This window comes from Oncorhynchus keta, chromosome 33, assembly GCF_023373465.1.
Source record: "Oncorhynchus keta strain PuntledgeMale-10-30-2019 chromosome 33, Oket_V2, whole genome shotgun sequence".
NCBI classification, from domain to species: Eukaryota; Metazoa; Chordata; class Actinopteri; order Salmoniformes; family Salmonidae; genus Oncorhynchus; species Oncorhynchus keta.
The window spans coordinates 19,162,267-19,188,487 of record NC_068453.1 but is presented as its reverse complement, the minus strand read 5'-3'; the positions used below and the strand labels follow the sequence as shown (position 1 = coordinate 19,188,487).

Sequence of the window (26,221 nt, the reverse complement as noted above, 5' to 3'; positions counted from 1 at the left end):
ATCAATCACCTTGGGAAGTCCAACAGCCCCCTAAATAAACACTGGTAAACAGGTTAATTGCATGTGTGAAAACAATATTCTGTGCACGGAGACATTTTAAGGACATTATACTCTGTTTGACATGTAAATGTTGAGTACATGAAACATGTGAGGCATGAGTAAATGTACACGTATTGCGTTAGGCTACATGCATTCTTGCAGCACCAGAGAAATGTTGTTTATGACTTAACCTGCTTAGCCCAAGGTCAAAAGCAATGAGTTGCAAAATATATATGACCCTTTTAATAGGTTCTATTACACCGATGGTCATTGAGGGATTTATTTTTTTCCCTTTTGATAATTATATATACATGAGGTTATACTTATATAAATAGGGGGGTCTGAACTGAAGGGGTTTGTGAATCTCATGCTGGAGCCTGTTCATTTATTCATGGGGCTTGATTGAGTGGAGATCAATGCTGGGGCAACCACACCAATCACACACATCAATCACAGACACCAATCACAGACACAACCGTAGCATAGGTGCCGGAACCACTGAAAACCCAGGGGAACCAAATGACAACTGGTTAGAACTCAGCTAAATACACATATAGCTGACAGAGTGGATCCCTCAATGTGTTATCCATCACATAGAACTACCACTGTACAGGAGTTAGAATCTCTATTGGTTGACGGCATTATAACATGTTACATCTCTGATGTGCTTTAGATGTGGCTCGGTGCACAGCTGAAGGACATTCAGGGGAAAGGCTCAAATAAATCCAAGGGGAGAGAATCTGATGTTTATGTATCTATTCAGGTAGTAAGCGTCTGATGTGATCATCTCTGATGTTCTATAGCAGCATGACTCAGCATGTTCTGTACGTCAGCCAGGGCAGAAAGGTATTCCAGCTCTGTGTGTGGAGGGTAGGGAGGTAATAAGAAGGCAGCTAGGGTGCTTTTCTACTTCAAAGTGTGTCCCCCCACTACGGGGCATTAACCGAGAACATGTGGGTGTCGTGTTTTGAAACTAGGCCAGATGTGTGTGTGTGTACATATCTATATGTGGTGTGTGTGTGTGTGTGTGTGTGTGTGTGTGTGTGTGTGTGTGTGTGTGTGTGTGTGTGTGTGTGTGTGTGTGTGTGTGTGTGTGTGTGTGTGTGTGTGTGTGTGTGTGTGTGTGTGTGTGTGTGTGTGTGTGTGTGTGTCAGTGTGTGTGAAGGAAAGAGGGCTTGAGGGGAGGGACAGGGGTGGGTATATACTCCTCCAGAGAGCAGCAATGAGAGGAAGAGACAGAATCAGAGAGAGAGAGAGAGAGAGAGAGAGAGAGAGAGAGAGAGAGAGAGAGAGAGAGAGAGAGAGAGAGAGAGAGAGAGAGAGAGAGAGAGAGAGAGAGAGAGAGAGAGATAGAGAGAGAGAGAGAGAGAGAGAGAGAGAGAGAGAGAGAGAGAGAGAGAGAGAGAGAGAGAGAGAGAGTGAGAGCAGAGAAAGAGAGAGAGAGAGAGAGAGCGCAGAGAAAGAGAGGGGCACAGTTTACTCCTGCAGCGCTGCAAGGACAGATTCCACTGACAGAGGAGGACACACACACAGCCCAGCCTGAAGAGAGACATGTCTACATAACAGGACCATCAGCACACTAATCATTTCTGGACACTGACAGCAACACAGAACACAAATAGATGCCAAGGACTAGCACCTCAAAACATCCTCACCCTCACAGAGAGGGAGGTCACAGTTTGAAGGTGGAACAGTTTGAAGACGGACACGGTAAAGGTGAAGGAAGATATTTGTTCTGGAAGAGACCAACTAAAACAGGAGTAATCAACGGTATCATCTACTCTCTGCGATCTATCTCTTGGAAGTGAAAAGGAGAGACTTTACAGTACAGGGCACTGGGCTGTGCTGCTCTGCCTTCAACACTCATACACTTCTGTGTTGCTACTGCTGCTTCTGCTGTTCCTGCTGCTTCTGCTGTTCCAAACCAGGCTACATCAGACAGAGGTACGCTGAACTGAGCAGCTCTGCTCTACACTCTAGCTAGCTGTACTGCACTGACTGACTGGTTGACTGACTGACCATGAGTGAGTCGAAGAAGGGTGATCTGGCTATCCGGGATAAAGCCATCCTGGGCCAGCAGAGGCGTCTGAAGCAGGCCACCCAGTTCACACACAAAGACTCAGCCGACCTGCTGCCCCTGGATGGGCTCAAGAGACTGGGCACCTCCAAAGATCTGGTGAGTGTCTGTCAATGTCCCATTGGACTATTCTTATTATGTTATTGGCGTTACTGTCACTTACATGAGTTCTATTCATTAAGTCACCGTAGCAAAACGTTTTGCAAGGGAAAATGTTTGTTTTCTGTTGTAGAATGTTTTACTACAGTGTGCCCTGCTCTTATTGAACAAGTTCAAATAGTCCCTCCCTCTAACAGTCTTTTGTCTTCTGTTTGCTGCCTTACGACCCTGGTCAGTGGCTGTCTGAAAGTCCCATTAGATCACACTCTATTGCTTGTACTGTGTCACTTTGACTCTTAGTGGTGGTGGCTAATGGCTAAATACATTTTGGATGAGACTTGGCAGATAGAAGATGTTGAAATGAGCTTGTTTGGATAGTTAGTTGAAGAGGCTGTCCTCTGTTTGCCACCAGCTGCTTGGCATTGTTGGTGCTTTGGGGACTGTTGGGAGACAAGTTGAAAGACATGAATGTCGTCACAGTATTCTGACAACACTGGGGTCAACGGTTGGCTGAATCTAACTGCATGATTTACTAGGTTTAAAATGAGGTGTAAAGTAAATGTACTAAGTATATGACTAATGAGGTGGACCCTTGATTGACTATGATATTGCTCTGTTCTCTTGATGTCGTCGTCAGAAAAAGAGTTGAATATCAACACCATGCTGCTTTTCTATCAAACCTGTGGTGTTCCTATCATGGATCTACTGTTCACTGTTACCGCTGCACCATCAACTGCAATTTCCATTATCTGACGAGGTGTCAAGAGAAGAGGGTAGGCCATGTAACCGCATAGAAGATGAAAGACTCGGTAGATACAGTAGGTACAGTAGATGAGAGGACTGCCTGTCAAACCCTGTCAGAGAACATGGAGCCTCAGAGACACAGTGTGGCCCTCACACGTCTCCTTCCATCAGTACACTAGCTATGAGGTCAGAGACAGAACAAACAGAGCGAGGCAAGTTAGATTAAGATGCAGGCGCACACCCACGCAGCCACCCACGCAGCCACCCACGCAGCCACCCACGCAGCCACCCACACAGCCACCCACGCAGCCACCCACATTCTTCTAATCAATGCATGACACACTGACAGACCACACTGTGAGACAGACCGACAGTCCCTGTTATGAAGTGTCTGTCCGTCCCCCACCATACTCCCACCTCCTGCTCAATCAGCCCAAACTACCTCCCTAAGTCCTCTCTCCCCCAGTCCTCCTCTATGGACACAAGGGCTTCCTGTGATAATGGCTTTATTGCCCCACTGTCAACTCCTGACACAGTCTTGATTAGATGGCTGCCTCCCAAATTCCCAGAACGCACTCCAAGAATCTCCAGAATGACTGGAGAGCATCAGAAGTGTGTGTGTTTACACTGTCTGTGTGTGCGTGTGCGTGTGTGTGTGTGTGTGTGTGTGTGTGTGTGTGTGTGTGTGTGTGTGTGTGTGTGTGTGTGTGTGTGTGTGTGTGTGATTACACTGTGTATTTAAAGCCAGCTTTCACAGAAGGCAGCAGCAGCATCTCCATGACTAACTTCCATCTCTCTCAACCCTCTCACGTTATATCTAAATCTCATATCTAAATCTATTTTCCTTTGCTCTCAGAGTTGAATTCTCTCACAAAAGCATTGTGGGAGGATAACAAGCTGTTATTTTGAGCGAAATTAAATATTTGTTGGAGCCTGTCTGGTGCTCTGGATTCTATTCACACTCTCTATGTAGTGAGAGAACCTGCAGGTAACTGCCTCCTAAAGGGCCCCCCTATGCCCTACACACATAATGCTCTGGGCAAAATTAGTGCACTATATACAGTAGTAAGTCAGGTGCCATTTGGGATTCACCCATGGTGTCTGACTTGTAAACAAGCTTCTCCATTCTTCTGAATATAAACAATAAATATTCAGGGTAATATTTGATTACAAGGGTGACAACAGGAGAGGATGATGCCACTGACACACTCAGGCTCTTCAGTGTGTATTTACATGTTTAACTTTATGGCATTTTGTCAAGATGTAATGCAGTCAGAGCTGAATCTAATCCTTTCTGCATCAGCTTCAAAATGCAGACCACATCTGCTGAACGGCAGCATTTCATTCTACGATCTTACTGGGATAAATCCCTCTTATGCTAATACCAATTATCTGCTCATAGGAAAGAGAAAAGAACTCTGATTCATACCTCGTTTGCTAGAAACCCCATTCGATGGAGGAAACAGGCCACAGGGGTTACAGAATGATTTGCATGTCATCTCACGGCCCTGCATCACATTGTAATGGCCTCGGAGCCTGAACGGCAGAACGCCAGAGAGGCAGCCATTGTTACAGTGCCCCCGCCGTGCCTCGCTCTCCGTACTGACTGTCAAAAGCAATCACGCTCCGGGTGGAGACATGGCTAAAGTGAATTGTAGAAGAGCAGCAGGAGTGTCCCTAAGGTGCGTGGGGCTACTCTGAGACCAAACAGAAGCCAGCTGATAGGCAACAACAGGGTAGTGATGTCACCTCACAGCTGAATAGACTGACAGTATGTGTGTATATGTGTGTGTGTCTGTCATTCTGAAATAGTGTTCATATCTCAAGAATGCTCTATTATCAGTCTCATGGGTTCCTTCCCCTATTGAGGAATGATGAAGACATTTGTCCTCATTATCATTCTCAAGTCATTAAAATAGAACTATTCCTGGTGTAAAAGCGCACATTGAACCACGCAAGGCTTCTTTAGATGTAGCCTGGTTTGCCACTCCGCTTCAGCTGAGCCAGTACATCATTTAACAGTATAGAGCCAGTTATATGAGTGAATGTGTTTTGGCTTCAGCCTCTCTCTCTCTCTCTCTCTCTCTCTCTCTCTCTCTCTCTCTCTCTCTCTCTCTCTCTCTCTCTCTCTCTCTCTCTCTCTCTCTCTCTCTCTCTCTCTCTCTCTCTCTCTCTCTCTCTCTCTCTCTCTCTCTCTCTCTCTCTCTCTCTCTCTCTCTCTCTCTCTCTCTCTCTCTCTCTCTCTCTCTCTCTCTCTCTCCTCTCCCTCCCTCCCTCCCTCCCTCTCTTCCCTCTCTCTTTCTTCCTTATCTCTATCTCTCTTCTCTCGCTCTCTCGCTCTCCCGCTCTGGTAATCATCCTATACCAGAGCCAGGGAGCAGTGAGCATGAAAAGGGCAAAGACAACCCACCATTCAATCGCAAGAGCAAGGGAAGGGAAAAGCAGAGTGGAGGAAGTGTCTGGACTTGGTGTCTGGGTGTCTGGACTCACTCACTCAATGTGATCCCTTGACATGTCCCTAAGAAGTTTGAGAAAAGTGCCCTAACTCTGACTGTGGAGGGCCATGGTGAATTGATTCAGGAGACATCTTAGGAAGGTTCTAGTGATTACCATTAGAACCCAGCACTGAGCCAATAAGTCTGGTTGACGAGAGCGGAGGTGAGCCCCCCTCTGACTTCAGCCAGACGAGGACCCTTCTCTCTATCCCTCCACCCTCTCTTCCTACCTGTTTCTCTCTCTCTGCTCTGCACTCTCTCACCGTCCCCGCTCTCTCTCATCCACTCTCTCCCTCTCTCAGTTGGCAGAAGCTTTGATGGGCGGCAGCAGACAGACAGCCGCCTAAAAATACCTGGGTGAAACAGACAGGCACAGAGACCGAGGGGATGGCAGAGGGAGAGATCGAGAGTAGAAAGAGAGAGAGAGACAGAGAGGGGAGGGAGAGAGAAGAGAGGAGAGAGAGAGAGAGCAGATGTGTCGCTGGCTACACCCTGATGGTTTGTATGACAAGAAGACAGCGGCTGGGGACCTTGATCCAAATGGAAAAGCAGGCATTAGCAGAGTCATGTGACTTCAGCCATGACAGAGAGAGGAGCCTGTTGCAGTCAGATAATTAGCCCACATGGCAATTAGGCTCTAATCTCTCAGAGAGTGAGAGAGAGAGAGAGAGAGAGAGAGAGAAAAGAGGACATGCCATGACAAAAGGGAGGGAGGGAGAGAGAAAGAGAGAGAGAGTGAGCATCATAGTGACCGGTTTGAACTGGAACACTGTGGACGTGTTCCGAGGGAGGTCACAGCAAGACGGTCATCAGCCAAATCAGCAGTCTGCAATATGTATTAAGAACACAGAGAAGCAGTGTGTGTGTGTATATGTATGTGTATTTGAGGAGGGCTTGAAATGATGGTATTGGTATTGGTATTCATCAATAGTGTTATACAGTGATAACAACATAACACATATTATATGTCATGCCAATAAAAAACAGTTTCAATCTCTGCTCCAAAGGAAGTTATACTCTTTAATTACAGCTAATTGAAGAGACAATTGATTTCTAGAGACCAACTAGGGGAGGGACAGGAAGGGACAGGAACCTTCACATCCTTTGTACATGTTTAGCCAACCATCACAAATCACTATTTAAGATTCATCCAGTCATCATCTCTGTTGTCTGAAATGAATGAAGGCTAATCATGATATCAGCCAATGAACGCTGATGGATGCAGACAAAGATGAGCCTGAGTCATAGCAGGGACGCCAATTCCAAGTGAACCACTTAGCCAATAAAGACTAGCACCTATCAGGATGCATTTACAACCAGAAAGGTGTTGTATAGCACAAAGTCTGACGTATGACTGCTGCCTTATCCCAGGGGGGATTCAATAGGGGTAACTCCATATTTAGTGTGACACATCAAAATCAATGCCTTGTATGATCTATTTGGCAAAACGAGACAGTTTTACATGTACTTATGCTTTTGCCATTTGACGGTTGGCACAAAAGTGATGAACGTGTCCACTTTGACAGCTGAAACTGAATAAATAATCAAGGTTTACTCGCGGTATTTGGTCGATATATTATTTTGTTGTTGTTGTTGCAAAAGCCCTGAAATCATACTGTTTTACTTTAGCACTCTATCTTGTCTCTGAGGATGTCATGGCTAGAAAAGAGACGAGACAGACACAACATCAGACATTATTATAATCTTTGTCTCCAAACGGTTTATTTTACAGCCACTTTCATCCCTGTCCCTGGAACCAGACAAAAGACTAAGCACATCCGCCACAGTGGAGCGCTAGAACAGTGAATTGCATTTGAACTTTATAAAAAGGCCAGGGAACATACTGTATGGCAGTTCATAACCACTGTACACAGGCCGCTTGTTGTGGACAGAGGATTTGCATCCAAACAGTCTGACCTCGCTGTAGCTGCAGGGCAACAGCCAGCTGCCTCCTCACTCACATGGAGCAGGGGGAATTACATTGGGTACACTGCTGTCAGCTTCAATCTGCTCTGCTCTTTGCCAGTCAGAGAGGAGCACTGAGGAGCAGACAGTATGGGTAATGGAGATTTTCTTTAACTGATTTATAATAATGGGATTTAAAGGAAGGTTTCTCATTGGGTGGGGAGGCAGGAAACCAGGCCACTCTTTGCCTTTCCTGTTTCTCTGTTTCTCTGTTTCTCTGTCTCTCTGTTTCTCGTTCTCGCTCTCTCTCTTGCTCTCTCTCTCTCTAAGTGTCAATGAGAAATATGTTTATTTCTTCTTCTTTTTATCTCCTCCAAAGGACCAAACAAAAACTCCATAAATGTAAAAAGCAACACACTGGGACGCAGTCAGGTAAATCAGCAGTTCCACAGACTGTGTCTGTGTCTGAAATGACAGGGATACTATGGGGCTCTGGTCAAAATAGGGAACAGGGAGCCATTTGTGGACACAGACTGCGACTCCTCCCTCCAGACTGCGACTCCTCCCTCCAGACTGTGACTCCTCCCTCCAGACTGTGACTCCTCCCTCCAGACTGTGACTCCTCCCTCCAGATAAACCTTTAGTAGTTCGCCCAGGGAAGCCCCTCCATCAGCCAGCCACACATTTACCTGGGTTCATTATCTATCTCCCTGTGTGTGTTTCCATACACATGCTGTTCATTACAGCAGGAAGGAGCGGGGGGATACGTGTTGAAGTACCCTTAATCATTGTTGGATTTAGATCAATTATCTGATGCTGCAAGCTTTGAGAAATGCAAATGAGAAAACTGCGGCAATGACGCCTTTTCTGTGTTGCCTTCAACAAGGCTGGTGCTGATGGAAGATAGAAGACTGAATGGTGGGGGTCAAACGAGAATGACACACTGCTGGTTTTCCAATGACATCTTTGATAAAGGGCTGCGGACATCGAGATAAAACCCGTCTCTATGGGTGTTGATAGCAGGGAAGGTGAGTGTGAGGTCAAAGGAACCACATGGGGCTTGATTTGAACGCTTGTCAGATATGACACAGTCAGAAAACACTGTCCCCTTCGCTCCAGGACCATTATCTATTACAATAATAGATCACTATGATTCAGGCCCGGTCCAAGTGGTCCTGTTGATTGATGTGGAGCAGACATCGAGCTGCTCATTGTGAAAAGCCTATTCTGGGGAGGGCTCCTGTGGAGAGGCCTTCTTCACAGCTTGTGTCAGAGCTGACTAACACAGATCAGCCTAACAACTACATGGTCAGCTAGAACTGAGGCTGGGTTGGGAGGACAATAACATACAGACTGGTAGCTTCTAAAGTACCCAGATGAATTGTGTAATGCCCAAACTAGTTGCTTTGGAACAATACAGAAGGATTTTTCTATCTAAGTTCCATGTCCTCTGGGAGTGATTGAATACCTCTCACATCCCGTATCCATTAACCTTGGTTGGACTATGAGGAAGCAACAGCAACAATATACTTTTGCCTTCGCACTTGTAGAAAACAGTGAAGGAGGGGAGAGGTGGGAGGGAAAATAGTAGGAGATGTGGGAGGGAGAACTAAAGGGATGACAGATAGGACTGGGATGTGTATATGAAGAGAGGAATACAGTGTGACCCCGAGGTGACCTCTAGGATGTCAGGGTGTGTTACAGAGAGACAGATGTCAGTCAGTGTTGTGGAGCAGGAGGAAAGCCATTATATACACTGCGCACGCACTCACGCACGCGTACTCACACACGCACGCACACACGCACACACAGAGGAGTGCAGCAAGGTAGCTTAGTGGCTAGAGAGCTGGGCTTGTAACCGAAAGGTTGCAAGTTCAAATCCCCGAGCTGACAAGGTACAAATCTGTCGTTCTGCCCCTGAACAAGGCAGTTAACCCACTGTTCCTAGGCCGTCATTGAAAATAAGAATTTGTTCTTAACTGACTGGCTGAGTTAAATAAATAAGAGGACAGTATTATAGCTGGGATCTCTCTATCCTTCATTCGTTATCTCCCTGTCTCTACCCTCCTAAACTATCCCCTCATCTTCATTCATATTGTAAACAGGCAGAACAAGCTGCAGCTTCCAGCACTGTGTAGAGAATGGAAATTAGCCCTGCACATTGCACAATACAAAACAATGATGAACAATACAATCAACTGAGAAAAGAAGGGGACAAAATACCAGCGTGGCATTTATCCTCCTCCTTCCTCTCCGTCTTGCTCCATCTGTTCCTCAGGCTATTGGGCATGATTGCGCAATCGCAGTATTTTGGACAGTCAACCCTCTGGGGACTTGTGCTCTTCGTATCTGGGTGCAATACAATACAATAGTGTGATTACAGGAGTGGGCCATGTAAATACTTCATTTATATGCAGAGAGAGCAGGATACAAGGTACCAAGGCTATGAGGTTTTCTAATAACACTAACATACAGAGAAAATGTAAAATAACATGATTTATTATAGAACTAATAAAATAACTCCATCAGAGGTGGCATTGTAACACAACATAGTAATGAGGCTGATTGTGCTGTGATGTCCTGCAGCTGCTCTCAGTAATAGTATCTTTTAGAGGAGGCACTAGACTACAGACTCTAGGCTTCATACAGAACGGACACCTGCTCGTCTGCTGAAGGTGTTGAGGAGGTCAAGGGTCACGTCTGTGTAAACTCTCACCAGACACTTCCGGTGTGACACAGAGCCTTTAGAGAAACTGCAGTCTCCCACAGTACCGGCAGCAGAACACACCTACAGATGTAGGTTCTTCATTTGAGCCTCCTCTCCTAATGCAATCTTGCTGACTTTACAGTAGCCGTCGCTCAGAGATTTAGAAATGAATCGTGGATAATGATGAGTGAGAAAGTTACAGACGCACAAATATCATACCCCCCTACCCCCAAATGCTGTTATTGTAATTGTTAGCATGTCTTGGGGGTTTGAAATTTGTCAGTCTGCAACTTTCTCACTCATCATTTTTCATGATTAATTCAGGACTATCCTTAATCACGGTATCATCCACGTTAATGTAGAAGTGTTTAGAAACATATTCTATTCTTATTTACAATAAAAGTGATTCCAAAATGACACAATACATTATTTACCATTCATTTCTATTGGGCACAAAATAATCTGAAACGCAACCAAAACAACCAGTAAATCCATCCAACAAGTTTGCAGAGTCACAAGCTTGATGTAATCATCGCGTGCCGGGAATATGGGACAAAATAATAACCTTTTGACTACTTTAATACACATGAGTTAATTATCCCAATACTTTAGGTCCCCTAAAATGGGGGGACTATGTACAAAAAGGGCTGTCATTTCCAAAACGATTCACCCAATATGGATGAAAATACCCTCAAACTAAAGTCTGTATCTTAACCTCATAGTCATTGTATAATTTAAAATCCCAAGTGCTGGAGTACAGAGCCAAAACAACAACAAAAAAGCCACTATCCCAATACTTTGGAGTTCACTATATACAGTATACCCACTGAAGTCTTAGAAAAGTCCGAGAAAACAAGATTCCTGTTTTTGCTTACCTATTAATTTGACCTTGATCATGTGGTTATCACACATACGCAGACCTGCTTCTGGGTGCGTGTGAGAGTGTGTGTGTGTGTGTGTGTGAGAGAGAGAGAGAGCTACAGTATATATGAGGGAGCGAGAGAGAGAGAGTGCATATAAGCCTGATTACAGAGAAGCCTCTCCAGAGAGCACTTCCTCCCTGATCAATAGAACACCTACCCACAGAGGTATACAGAGGCCTGATACGATCTATTGTGTGAGCCAGTATGAGAGCACTGACCAGTAATCACTTTGACGGGCTGACAGGGAGAGCTGGAGCACAGGAGAAATGAGCCCAGGAGGAGACTGACAGACAGACAGCTCGGCTCTGATATGCTCTGATGTTGTGGTCATTACCTGAAACCTTCAACACCTCAACTGAACTCACAGTGAGGCCCCAAAGGTGAGATTTGAGACCAGCAACTGTGTGATACAAGCAGAACAACTGTTTTGTAGGCTACATACTGTACAGACATGCACAGTGCAGATAAAAACACATCAAATTGGAGGCGCGCCTACACACACATAAGCGTGCACACACGCTATTTACAGCTAACGATGTGCCTCTGGCATAGAGACAATGGATGTTTCCATCACGTCAGTAGCAGCATCGTTTTTCAGCAGCAGTTATGATATCTGAAATGACTGACATCCTCCTTCTGGTGAATTGATACTGTTGGTTTTGCTGGTGTTTGCCTGGCCTTCTGTTCACTTCGAACCACATGGCCTCTTAGAAAAACAATTTCCATCTTTCTCTAGAGTGACTCCTTACTGGAAAACAATTAGATTACCATGAGGCTCTGGAGCTCAGAATTATATTAATTTTAGATTTATCACATGAAAACAATTGTTCAACTCAGCCATTGCCCACCAGTTGTTTTGAAATGGTTTAAAATCGAATTTCTTGTTCGTCATCCAGGCAAGTATTAAATCATAAAACAACAGTTGCCTTAATATCGCTATGGAATGGGGTTGGTCTGAGTAAATGAACATGAAAGCTGTACAGAACACTAAGATAGAAATGTATCATATTTAATGAACTCTCTGTCCTGAAGAATATGGAATCATCATAACATTCCAACATTGAACATCAGCCAATTTGTTCTATTACATTTTTAAATTTAGCCTTTATTAAACTAGGCAAGTCAGTTAAAAACAAATTCTTATTTACAATGACAGCCTACCAGGGAACAGTGGGTTAACTGCCTTGTTCAAGGGCAGAACAACAGATTTTTACCTTGTCAGTTCAGGAATTCGATCCAGCAACCTTTCGGTTACTGGCCCAACACTCTAACCACTAGGCCACCTGCCGCCCCTAGCTGGTTCTCTTTTCTATTTATTTACCATTCCAGGTCTACTGTGCACTACCTATTAAAACTAAAAGACCTATTAAGAATAAAAAGCATTTTCAATGGAGATTCTCCAGTGACATCCTTTTGAGTCACCCTGCCCCCACCCCAATGGACATTTATCATTGCCACAGTTGTAATATGTATATATAATAATTTTTTTATCGATTTTTATTACATTTTTATAGTTTTTTTCACTTTGTCGTGCATTGTTGGATCCTGGAGCGCAATCGTTTCACTGTACCCTGTAATTACATCTGCAACCCTGTATATGTGACTATTAAACTCTCTAATCTAATCTAGTCCAGGACTAGGATTAACCCATTGAAACTGGTGTCTGACATCCCTCTACCTGCCCTGTCTCCTGGTTACAGCAGCCCCACAGCATCGTGCAGCGCCGCCTCATGGCGGGAAACATCACACAGCTGCGTGGCGAGGCCCGCGTAGGGAGACCCTCGCCCCTGGTCGACAGCAAGGAAGGGGGCGCCGGCGACGCAGAGGAGAAGAGCGAGAGCACGGCTGACGACTCCACGGAGGAGAGGGATTCGCCAGAGGAGAGCGAGAGGAGCCTAGAGACAAGGTCGGACGAGGAGGAGGACAGCAGCGAGGCCGGGGGGAAGACAAGCAGCACGGCTGGGAACGATAAAACAGAGGAGGTGAGGAAGGAGAGGCAGAGGACGGAGAGGCATCTCACTACCCTGCTGGTCCAGTGCAAGGTACGCTTGAACACCCATCCTTCTTTTTATTCACCTAAAGTAAATCTCAGATACTATTGTGTTCCATTCCATATGAGAATAAAAGAGGAGTGAAAGGGAGAGATAAAGGGATAGGAGGAGAGAGAAGCACTCAGAGAGACCACAGTGACTCATCATTTATCCAGATGATGCATTCCCTCGTTGTATTCCACTGAGCCCGCTTTCATCAATTCTTAATGGCTTTAATGCTAGGGTTTGTAGAGTACCCATATCGACCCTCTGCACCCCTCAGACACTCTCATCACACTGTGTCTGTGGCTAAATGAAAAGCTAATGTAACACACTGTAACAGCGACTCCTCCACACGCAGGATCAACAACAGCCTCACAATGAAGTCAACACACAGCTGAAGACCCCATCATACTAACATCATAAGATAATCATATGAACAACATTGGTGGAATCAATCTATATGCAAGATGGGAAGACAAACCAGTAACGCAAATGCATTGAGTTCACTGCCAACATCATTTATTTCAGTGAATGAATAGCATTCAATGAAATACTGACTCTGTATGTTCAGGCGACATTATTTCTGCACACAACCCACTGACAACCCACTGACAACCCACTGACAACCCACCTACTGCAACGTAATAATTTGACTAACTTTAAAACACCATACTGCACCCACCCACAAGTATCGATTGTCTGGAACACAGGCTCAGACTGATGAAACAACACCTACATACACGAGACTAACCAGGCATCAACTTCGCTGAGAGGTACAGAAATATACCCCCAGTTAAAGGAGTGTGACTCTGGCGGCAGAGACTACTGTGTACTTTCCCTCCTCCAGATTACCTCACCTGAGTCACTCTGTAGACCAAGGATGACTGCCACACAAAAAACACCCACTCAGATGCATCCTTTCTGACCGATGTCATGCAAGGCAGTGTGGTGTGTATTTCCAATGTCCCCAGTGTATTTCCAATGTCCCCAGTGTATTTCCAATGTCCCCAGTGTTACCTAGCAGCATTAACCTGACTGGCTTTCTGAATCACACCTGCCTGAATCATACCTGTGAGAGCATTCAAGGTTCCAACAAATCAATGTGGTTTGGAAGAGATGGAGCTTTGTTGATGAAGTCATACACGTACAGTGCCTTCAGAAGGTATCATACACCTTGACCTATTCCACATTTTGTTGTTACAGCCCGAATTCAAAATGGATTAACTACAATAACTTTGACTACAACCCGGCACAGCCAGAAGAGGACTGGCCACCCCTCATAGCCTGGTTCCTCTCTAGGTTTCTTCCTAGGTTCTGGCCTTTCTAGGGAGTTTTTCCTAGCCACTGTGCTTCTACACCTGCATTACTTGCTGTTTGTGGTTTTAGGCTGGGTTTCTGTACAGCGCTCTGTGAGATCTGCTGATGTAAGAAGTAATTTATAAATACAATTGATTGATTGACAATACAAAATCTCACCCATCTACACGCAATACCCCATAATGACAAAGTCTTTTTTTTTATGTTGGCAAATGTATTTAAAATCAAATACAGAAATATCTAATTTTCATAGGTATTCACACCAGAGTTAATACTTTGTAAAAGCACCTTAGGCGGCAATTACAGCTTTGAGTCGTCTTGGGTATATCTGTATCAGCTTTACACACCTGGATTTGGGGATTGTCTCCCATTCTTCCTTGCAGATTTTCACAAGGTCTGTTAAGTTAGATGGGGAGAGGCGGTGAACAGCAATCTTCAAGTCTTTTCACAGATTTTCAAAGGGATTCAAGTCTGGGCTTTGGCTGGGCCACTTAAGGACTTGAACATTCTTGTTCTGAAGCCAACCCAGCATTGCTTTGGCTGTATGCTTGGGGTCATTGTCCTGTTGGAACATAAATCTTAGCCCCAGTCTAAGGTCATTTGCACTCTGAAGCAGGTTCTCATCAAGGATCTGCCTGCTGTCATGTGCTTTTCTCTTAGGAGTGGCTTCCGTTTAGCCACTCTCCCATAAAGACTAGACTGGTGAAGTTCTGTAGAGACGATTGTCCTTCTGGCAGGTTATCCCTTCTCAGCCAAGGAATTCTATAATTCTGTCAGAGTGGTTCTTGGTCACCTCCTTCTTGCCCCGTTGCTCAGGTTGGTCGGACAACCAGCTCTAGGCAGAGTCTGGGTAGTTCCATATTTTTTCAGTTTCCCAATGCTGGTGACCACTGTGCTTTTGGAAACTTTCAACACTTTATACCTTTCCACAGATATATGCCTCGTCACATTTATATCACAGAGATCAACACACGTCATGTTATAGTTTATGCTCTAACATGCAGTCAACTGTGGGACCTTACTGTACATAGACAGGTGTGTTTTATTTCTATATCATGTCCAAACAATTGAAATGTCCACAGGTGGACTTCAATCAAGGGGTGTAAATACAGTACCAGTCAAAAGTTTGGACACACCTACTCATTCAAGGGTTTTTCTTTATTTGTACTATTTTCTACATTGTAGAATAATAGTGAAGACATCAAAACGATGAAATAGCACATATGGAATCATGTAGTAAACAAAAAACTTTTGAACAATTCAAAATATATTTGGTATTTTAGATTCTTCAAAGCAGCCACCCTTTGCCTTGATGATAGCTTTGCACAGTGTTCTTAATTTGTGCTCTTGAAAACCAAACGCAGAATCAAACTGAAAACACATTTGAAACCTTTAGACATGCCTCCTCGTCCTTCATTTCAAAATGTTAAGTATCAAAAGAAAATGTCAACGAAGTTGAATTTCATAGTGGTTTTTATTAACACCATCATTTTCCAAGTGCAAGATGAGTTATGGTATGCTGAGATAAGTTCATGAAGTGCCATATGAAAAGAGAGCTATAACAAGGCACAATAAAAACATAAATCATTATCCGTAGGCATTAGATAAACATGTATGAAGGGAGCTGTACAAGACAAGATATAAAAAAACAAGAATTTTGCAAATATAATCAGGTAAATGTGCATTTGAAGGAGAACTGTGACAGACAAAAACGCACCAATCTAGAGTTATGCTTCAATAATAAGGGAGAGCTGACAGAGCTTTACAAGACACAAAATATATGTACTATTTTATTTTTAAGTATAAGGCCCCTAGATAACACATAGATGAACATATTTGGAGCACATAGTTAGTCTGCCTGACTGGAACTCATCTACTATCCTTGGCAGCATGTTGTGAAATAGAACCCCTTCAGTTTAGGGATAACATCAGCACAGAACTTCACATCAAAAGGCACATCAATAACAACCTGCTCGGATGGAGCCCAGACAAGCAGTTTGCATCTGTACGAATATTCAAAGATAAATACACAACTCAGAGGACTTAAGGTCAAGAGGGAATTCATTATCAATGGAAATAGTTGTTTTTCTGTAATGGGGAACTGAAGATTAATGGGTCAGGGACACGGAAGGAATTTCAGTCCGTGTCTCATAGCTCCATGTGGCAAGTTCTCATTGGTCCATATTGTCTATACGTTGAGCCTGAAACAGGATATTTGTTATTTGGCCATTGGCCCAGTTTTATTGCAAGGAATTCTAATTGGTCAACCACAGGCTAGGGTTGGGTTATAAACTACATCCTGTCTCTTTGTTCAGAGGAGAAACATTGAGGACAGGGAAGAATAAACATCTGCCACCTACTTTCAAGCATAACAACAATGATTTGTTCTCTTTGAATAAATATACTTTTCTCCCACTGATTTGCTTTGGGGTCTGTGTTATTGAAGAATAACATCAACTGTTAACACATCTCTCCATTCATGAACCATTTGCACTTGCATGTAGTACCCACAGGCTGCATTAGGTTGCCGCTGAGGAACCCCATCCACCAGCTTCACATCAGTGAGTTTGCCAGAGAACAGTTCAGTCAGAGACTCACACTTTTTAATCAGAAGAGGACATTTGATTTCGAATAGCTCTTGAGAGTTTAACACTCCATCTGGGCTTGGAGAACGACATGGCTCTTTGACACTCACTACTGTGCCTCTACTCTCCAGACTAAACCCACAGCTCCCCATCCATGTGTAGGCCACCTGCTCGTTCTCCTTGCCATATGTGGTTGCGGAACCTGGGGGAAGAGATGCTCCCGCACAAAGTGGTCGGGATTTGTTGGGTTGCACACACAAACCTTCTTTTCTGAGCTAGCAGTGATCCGAAGTTTACACGCGTCATACAATGCATGGGAGACACTCTGTGCTTTAGTGACCTTCTCCAAGCTGGCAGATTTACACTCCTCCAGCTTAACACAAACATCCCAAAATGAAAAGCATTTCTGACACTGCATGTTAATGCCGTGTTCACCATAAGGCTGCTGTAGCTGTGTGGCTGCCACTGGAACCTGACGACAGTTGAGTTTAGCTTTGATGCAGAAGGCACCCCACTGGAACATTGGCCCCTTCCACAACGCACTTAATAAAAGTTTTGGAATGGTACGCAGGAGTTGGAGGTAGAGATGGAGAAGCGGCTGAGGTGATGTCAGAGAACTTGGTTTGTGACGTTTGAAACAGATCTCGCTCAACCTTTTTGGAGCTAAATTCTGCTGCGTCCCCAGAGTGCCACTGGCATTGCTCATCTGTACAGGACACCCCTGTCAATCTTCCATATGTAACGGATGTGAAACGGCTAGCTTAGTTAGCGGTGCGCGCTAAATAGATTTTCAATCAGTGACGTCACTTGCTCTGAGACCTTGAAGTAGTAGTTCCCCTTGCTCTGCAAGGGCCGCGGCTTTTGTGGAGCGATGGGTAACGATGATTCGTGGGTGAATGTTGTTAATGTGTGCAGAGGGTCCCTGGTTCGCGCCCGGGTATGGGCGAGGGGACGGTCTAAATTTATACTGTTACACATACACAGCATTCTGCACCTTCAACAAAACACCACTGTTAGAATAGTCAATTACAGTACAGAACACTAGTTTACATGGTGTTCACAGCTGACTAGTTTACACAGTCTCCTTTTAACTGGTATAGGTTTAGGTTATGCTGGTAATTTCCTATTCGATTGTAAAACTCACTGTGATTCTGTACCTACCTCATTGCCATTCGAGATTAAACTGATATACTGACACAATGAGCCATTGAAACCAAAAAGCGTGTATGCATGTTGTACTAGTTAACGTTCTGGTCAGTGATATGGTATCATCACAATTAGTTAGTAACTAGCTAACGTCAAACGTATCAGTCAAAGAAAGGGTTATGATAAACAAAAAGCCAGCGAGCTAGCTGGCTTTTTGTTTTTTGAGCTCTCCACCGTACCAACAGATGATATAAGAATCCAGGCAGAATGATGGTGTGTTTTGCTCTGGCTGGGCTGGACATCTGCTTTGAGGAACAGCAGGTTGTCATCCTCAAGACAGTGAATAATAGCTCCTCACCTCTGACCCATCCACACCGAGAGACGAGACAAAATAATTGAAGATGTCTTCGGAGGCGATATTCGGTCATTTTTTGGTCTGATGTACAATGGCTTTCAGCCAATCAGAATTCGGGGCTCAAACTACCCAGTTTACATTTCGTATTTTGGCGAATGTAGTACGACAACCGGGAACTTTTGGCATACTAACTATATCCATACTATTACCAATAAGCATACTATATACTCAATTTACGTCACAAGTAGTATGGTTAGTGCGGTTAGTATGAGTATTCGAGCACAGCTACTGTGTATGTGTATGAAGTGAGTGGTTCGCCTGGGAACATTCCATGGGGATCAGCATATCTTTGATCTTGTTTGTTTAAAAGCTCCATAGTTACCCATTAATTCCAGAGCCATTTTTAAACATCACAGAAAGGGAGGAATTTTTCACCACTCAGGCAGAGACAAAAGCACACGTTTGCAGGCCTTCTGAGAAGCCTGGCCGTGAGAAGCCTGCAGGGATTAAGGGGGGGAAGCTCAACTATATTGTGTGTCGGGGACTACATTGTTACACCCAGCCACAGCAACGGGATTTGATGTCCTAGTGGGCTTTAATCTAGGGGGTAAAAATGCCCTAGAGCCAAGTCGATGTATGTGTGATACAAAGTGAAAATATGCTTTCTCAGGATGTTTTATCCATCCATACATCTATGATTCATTTATCCACCCATCCAACCTTTATTCATCCATCCACCTATCGAACCATTCATTCAAAACATGGTGGATGTTAGAGAAGGCTTGAGATGAGGGACACTGGCTCAGAAACCACAAGGTCGTACTGCTGACCTAGCAAGGACACAGAGGTTATGTCACTGGGTTGTGTTAACTCGTGTTCAGGGAAGCATATCATTATGTGTCCACTCGGTGTCTTTCCCTCTCCATCGAGAGGGGGCGGGTGTGACATCTTGTTCTGTTCTCACTCTTGCAGATCCACCATATGCTGTGAAGTGTGAACATGTTTTAAATCCTCCCTCCATAGTTGTGTGTTTTCACCAGCATTGCCTGTTCTCCCTTCCACTCGAAGAAGTGTGATTTGTCATGTTCTAATAAGAGCCTTAAGATTTACAACAGAAACTTCATTATAGAACATTTTACATTTATATTTGAGTAATTTAGCAGACACTCTCATCCAGAGCAATTTACAGGAGAAATTAGGTTTAAGTACCTTGCTCAAGGACACATCGACAGATTTGTCACCTAATCGGCTCGGGGATTCGAACCAGCTCTCTTTCTGTTACTGGCCCATTGCTCTTAACCACTAGGCTACCTGCAGTCATTAGAATCTGCCGCAATGTCTGCTTCCCCTTTACCGTGAATCACTGCATTGTGACATGAAGTGCCCTACGGCAGAACCACTGGGAGATGTGGAGGAGGATAAAGGACCACCACCCTGGCTGAACACACACACACACAGGCTGGATGACAGGAAGTGAGACAGATAGGATGCTTTAGGTACCCAGGAGAAGACAGCACTGCTGATCCTCACTTCAGTGTTGTTTACTGTTCTATGGTTCTGGCCCAGAAGACAACATCATGTTGCTCTTGTACAGAAGATGTTGCCCTTGAGCATAATGGTTTTGGACGAACACTATTTGAAGAATATTCCGCAGGCTCTGCTGATTGGGCTAATATTCCACTGTCTAGTAATGCATTCAGGATGATAAAAGCATGGAGAAACCTCAGATAACATGGGATCATCATCTTTTTCAGAAAACAAGCACAGTCACGTGCTCTAATGGTTGAACTAATAGTCAACACATCCACTGGAGTGAGACTAATTTCATGGTTGTCATGGTTGGTTTGGTATTATCTCTAACCATGAGGCAGAATAGTCCTGCATCATCAGCACAGGCTTCATGGTCTAATAGTCTCTGACTCAGACAGAGGATCAATACAAATGTGATTGCATATAAACAACTATGCCAAACCTAGAAAACGCCTAGTCTTAAACACTACTTGTAATTGGTTGGGAAATGTGACTTAATAATGGACTACTAGCACAAATATGACCAAAACTCTATAGAGTCGGTAAGCCTTTAATTCAGACTTTATATCGTAGTTTGGCAGTTTTACAGGCAGGCACTTGGCAGGCGTAGCAGAGCTGTTGGGACCCATTTGATGAAAAGCCTTTTGTAATCAAACAGATCTATTTCACTAAAGCCGCAGGACAAATATACGTGTTCCTGTCTGATGTTCTCTCCTTTGTGGGAGTATAAGTGTGTTGACTATACACGTACACTGTCAGTTAACACTGTAGTTGTTCTGCTGTGTTTCCACAGTGCTGTGACACTGAGGTGAAGGCTTCCATCAACACCGGGAGTCAACACAACCGCATCTCCAGCTCCTGCTGCAGGAGGCTTGGGTGAGAGGCCTTATTCTCCCTCGGTATCTCTCTTTCTCCGTCGACCTCTACCACACCCACGAATACCCACCCATCACATAACACTCCTGGGTCCAGGTTTGCCAACCAGCACCGAAGTACAGAGTGCCAACACACACATTTGAGTTCCACAGGCACTCACACAACCACAACCAACATCAGACTGCATCAGCATCAACAAACTGGCCTGTGAGAGACAGAACAAAGTAGCGTCCTAATAACCTCTACCATGGCCGTGTTGTGTGTTGCCAGATTGGATCCCACCCAGGAAGGTCCACCCTGTGAGCAGACAGAGGGCCAGGGCTCTGTAAGGGGCCTGCAGCTGCAGCTGGGCAGACAGAGTGTCCAGTGCTCTGCCCACGTCACCGGTAAGGAAGGGGAGACCACATATTACATCACATAAAAATTTAAAGCAGCATTGCAACCAGTTGTATTGACTGTCAATGAAGCAAGAGAGAGTCCACTCATACAGGGTAGGAATACAGGTGTTATGATAGTGTCAATGAAACACTTTTGTTTTTCTTTCTCCGTAAACATACAGACTGTGACAAACAAAATTCAATTGAATAATACTATGGATTGGACAAGTACACTTGATTACATAAATCGCTGGGGTTAAACAGTAATGTTCCTGACAGTGATCAATACAAACCGTCTGGGTGCCATCTCACAATGATTACTTCCCTTTACCAATGTCAATACAAAACCCCCTGGTAAAACCCCCCCAACGAATCAGTGCCTAGACCCAACACTGTGTTGCATCTGGGTACTGATCATTAACAGACGGTAATAGATTTGCTTACTGGCTGTGTTATTCCTGAATGCTTTGCTCTAAAAAGTCAGTTGTCTTAAAAGGTGTTGGAGATGCGCTTGGCAGCACATGTGTGTGACAGCGTGTGTGTCTGTGAGAGAGTGTGAGTATGTGTGTGAGAGAGTGTGAATGTGTACTCAGTGTGCAGCATGTGCTCCTGACCTTTCCTATTCAGCAGCCAGGGTCAAATCACAAAGACAAATAACACTGAGCAAGCAGGGAGAGATGAATATCTTAATGGTTGAACAAACACACAGAGCATGCACGCGCACACACACAGATATGCACACACACACACAAGTACACGACGCAGATGGGAGAATTGAGAAGTGCTGATGATTCCTGTTAGTTTTGAGCTCATTTATACAGTGTTAATTTATCAGTCAGCTCTCTCTCTCCTCTTTATCTCTCTCTTCCTCTTTATCTCTCTTTGTCTCTCCTCTCTCCTCTTTATCTCTCTCTTCCTCTCTTTGTCTCTCCTTCTCTCTCCTCTTTATCTCTCTCTTCCTCTCTTTGTCTCTCCTCTTTATCTCTCTCTTCCTCTCCTTCTCTCTCCTCTTTATCTCTCTCTTCCTCTCTTTGTCTCTCCTTCTCCCTCCTCTTTATCGCTCTCTTCCTCTCTTTGTCTCTCCTCTCCATCTCTCCACAGAGGATGAGGTGTTTGAGCTGTGCCTGGGTCTTCAGACTCTGCAGGAAATCAAAGTAAGTCCTCATTAGTGTCGCAAATATGTAAATGCTGTGTTTGATCTGCCATCCTCCCTAAATCTCCCCCAACTTGAACTTCACAGCTAATGAAAATTACTGCTAAAAATAATCATAGGAAAAAGGGAGGCAGACATTGAATGTAGCAATTAGATTATGCAGAGACCTTAGTAACACATTGAAGATGCCGGTTCCTATCAGAACACATCAAGTAATATCAGGTTAAAACAGAGATGGAGACAGACAGGTTTGTGTTATGTTATCTGAGGGTTACGGTTGTCTGCTGGCGTTGCCTGGTGAGGACTGCAGGTGAAAGCAGACAGATAAGACATAATTCAGATCAGCACATCTCACTGAGGTTTAAAATGCTGCCATTTCCCCAGGATATACCAGGGAATGACAACACAACGTGACAATCAACAAACAGAACAGGAGAGGAAAACACGAACAGAATTCTGTCTTAGAGGGTCTGAGAGGGAAAGTAGAATTAGGGATGAGACTAATTGCGACCATTTCTCACAGAGAATCAAATTAATTCGACTTTAAGAGTACACTGGAAACCAGATCTCCGATTACACAAAAGCACCCCCGAAGGATCCACGATACCGGAGCCAATTTCCCTTCCAAGTGCACCCAGTCTCAGTATTCATCTCCCTCGGCAAAACTCATGATGGGAACTTTAACTCAATTTAAATCATAGCTGAAAATTTTTCAAAATATTCCTTAAATAGATCGGTGGCTTGGAAAAAAGGGTGAATCCTAATTGAATTATCACGTATGCCTGCAAGGAAAGAAACTCATACATTCAGATGGAGGAAGCCTGGAGTTACAGTTATAGACAACTGTTAGAACGGAGACAAAATGTTCAGTTTAGTCCCTGGGCAATTCTGGTGACCTGGAAGTAAAACACAGAGCTCAGTGGAGTCTGTCAGGCCCAATGGAAAGCAGAGAGCTAGACTCAGGTGCATCTCACAGCCATTGTGTGAATTGTGATTACATATGCATGCGCACTGGGGCATACTCAATGTTGTGCAACATTGCATGGAGCCCCTCAAGAACCACTTGGATGGAAAAGCACAGAACTGAAAAGAGTAGTGTCTCCCTTTAATGTCACCATGTGCAGACAGACAGATTTAACTGCTATTTGGAGCAGCAGCAGCAACTTTTCAGAGGATATTGGTTTACATAACATTATTAACCTTCTGTTGTCTAAAATGGCACTGTGTTGGATGATGGCAGTACTACAAACAAATGGCGTTTCCATGGCACTGCACTCTATCTGTGGTAGAGTTGATGTTAAACCATATAGTCAGTCACGGTCACCCATCTGACGTCTCCCTTATCCATCCTTTATCTCCAGTGCTGTGTGGACCTGAGCAGTAGAGTCCTAAAGCTCCAGGGCTCAGGGGAGGAGCTGCCTTTCCTGGAGCCGCCATTGGTCAGCCAGTGCCATCACCAAGACAGCAATGAGAACATGTGACCCTGGTGGGTCACAACCTCCCAGCCGTCCCACACCCTCCTCTGATTGGCTGGCGCTGTAAAAACATGATGCAGTCTGGGTCTGGACTGTCCAACCAGTGTTTCGCACTGCCAGCAACATGGTTGAGCACCCCAATTCTCTTCAGTTTACACCATTGTGTTTGTTTCTGTGGAATTAAGACATTACCATGATGTTACTGCTGTATTGAATTAGCCTAGTTTATGGAGTGGATGGAGCTCAAGGTTTGGGACGATTCTATGTAACAATCTTCAGAATTATGTACTTAATCAAGGTGTTTTTTTATCTGCCAGACAGTGCATCATTGTTTAATACGCTCTTCGAAAAAAAGGAATCCAAAAAGGTTCTTTGGCTGTCCCCATAGGAGAACCCCTTCTGGTTCCAGGTAGAACTCTTTTGTGTTCCATGTAGAATCATCTTTGTAAAGAGTTCTACATCGATCTCAAAAGGGTTCTACCTGGAACCAAAAGGGGTTCTTCAAAAAAGTTATCCTATGGGGACAGCCGAAGAACCCTTTTAGGTTCTAGATAGCACCTTTTTTTCTAAGAGTGTAGTTCTCCCTGAAACATACTGAGGAGTCAGACGATAATTATCCTTTGAAAATGAACATATTGTGATTTGGATATAAAATAATATATAGTATAAAATAATTTACGTTGATCATCAATTAAATGCCAAAACTGTTTAAAATCAAAATCAGTTCAGCCTTGAGGGAAAAAATGATATCTCCCTCACATCCCTTTACAGAGAGATAGTCTTCTAGATGTCCTCTCACACGTGCTCAAGAGAAACAAAAAACAGGTCTTATGAAACCTTTGAATCTGCCTGTTAAAAAAATCTAATTGAGAGTCAGGACAGACAGGGAATTCTGGAAGAGATGTGAGGAGACTACTGCTATTCCTGAACTAACTGCCTTCAGCCAAGTGAAGACTCTCTCTCTCTCTCATCTATTTTCCCAAATGAAGAGTGCTCCTAAGAATGTCACAATGACCCCCATCAAAACTCATTCTCAATAATTCCACTTAAATGTCAATAGAGTCCTAGAGCTAGTTGTGTGTGTCAGACAGACAGCACAACAAAAAGATCCAAACAGTCCATAATTCTGCATTATTTTTTGTCAAAGTCTGGATGTTAGTGTTCCTGTGAGAGTGTGAGTTCTATTTACTTCTCCTCCTCGTCCCAGCTCCGGTCAGAGGGAGTTGGCAAGACGGAGCCGACCCCAGCTGCCTTCCTTCCCTCGTCTTCTTCAGGGGACATTAATCACTCTGCTCTGAGGCTGCTCTCTGGGTCAAGGCCCTCATAGATGTTTGTTTAAGCTTGGTACATTTTTCCTCTTCTCGTTCGTTCCACTTTTGCTGACGTACGTTATTCACTTTGACAAGCCTTGCTTGCTGATTTGGTATTTTACTAGGACCGGCGCAGCGGCACAGAATCATCATCAGGCCCCTTGTTGCCTGACTGACAGTTTCACACTACAGGGTCGACTACAGGACCGACTGTGAACGTACTGTGCTGGCTTGAATATTGTATTTTCTTATTATCCTTTGCAGCACGGTTCCAGCTACTATGGTGGAGTCGTAACGAGGCCAACCCAGTACTGTACAGCTCGGCTTAGTTCAGTTTGACCCTATGGTGTGAATCAGGCATGTGAGAAAGCCAAAAGGCCACGCTATAATCTTCCCATTAACATGAATTACACTCTGCCTTGATCCATTCGCATTGTTTGGACAATCGAGAAGCGCTTCAGACGCCCTCAGAAAGGTCTTCATACTCTGCTTTTACCATCTGGGCCTGTATTCAAAGAGTCTCTGAGTGTGGGGTTTCCACTAGATAGCACAGCCACAAAGTCTAAATTGGCTATATATTGCAAAAAATAAATACATGAAAACAAAAATTAGCTTGTTGGTCTTAATTCAAGGTTAGGCATAAGTTTTGCAGTGTGGTTACGGTTAGGTTTAAAATCAGATTTTTGGAAGAGACGTAGAAATAGGCTGGGTTTATGACTTTGTGGCTGTGGTAACTAGTGACTACCCTGGGTAGGTGCTGATATCGGATCAGTCATGCCTTTCAGAGCATAATGGATAAGATTACATGGACCTGATCCTAGATCAGCACTTCTACTCAGACTTTTTGTGAAGAAGGGCCCTGGACAGTGCCATGCTCTCGACTGTGTAACAATATCCATCTGACCTCTAGCTCTTTCTTTGGAGGTCACCCACGAATAGATTGCTAATGTTTCGTACTAGAGTACTTCTTAACATGCTGTGCGATGGTAATCGATGTATGAAATACATTTATTTTTTGTGTTTTTTTCTGAACAGTATTTTCTCTGCCTATTAAAATATGTATTCTGGCTAGCTA

At 44.2% G+C, this 26,221-nt stretch overlaps 1 protein-coding gene across 1 annotated transcript; it reads left to right on the top strand.

The window, feature by feature from the left end:
* The first annotated feature begins 1,340 nt into the window (after positions 1 to 1,340).
* On the top strand, positions 1,341 to 26,221 carry nrip2 (nuclear receptor interacting protein 2). Its single transcript, XM_035748922.2, has 6 exons — positions 1,341 to 2,215; positions 12,690 to 13,031; positions 20,749 to 20,831; positions 21,102 to 21,217; positions 22,310 to 22,362; positions 23,723 to 26,221. The coding sequence occupies exons 1-6, from the start codon at positions 2,060 to 2,062 to the stop codon at positions 23,840 to 23,842; spliced, it is 870 nt and encodes a 289-aa protein (XP_035604815.1). The 5' UTR covers positions 1,341 to 2,059; the 3' UTR covers positions 23,843 to 26,221.

What these genes read in the sequence shown, in the direction of transcription:
- nrip2 (XM_035748922.2), top strand. Translation starts at nt 2,060, where the DNA reads ATGAGTGAGTCGAAGAAGGGTGATCTGGCTATCCGGGATAAAGCCATC. An exon ending in CCCTGCTGGTCCAGTGCAAG is followed by an intron (nt 13,032 to 20,748) that starts GTACGCTTGAAC and finishes GTGTTTCCACAG; the next exon opens with TGCTGTGACACTGAGGTGAA. An exon ending in AGACTCTGCAGGAAATCAAA is followed by an intron (nt 22,363 to 23,722) that starts GTAAGTCCTCAT and finishes CTTTATCTCCAG; the next exon opens with TGCTGTGTGGACCTGAGCAG.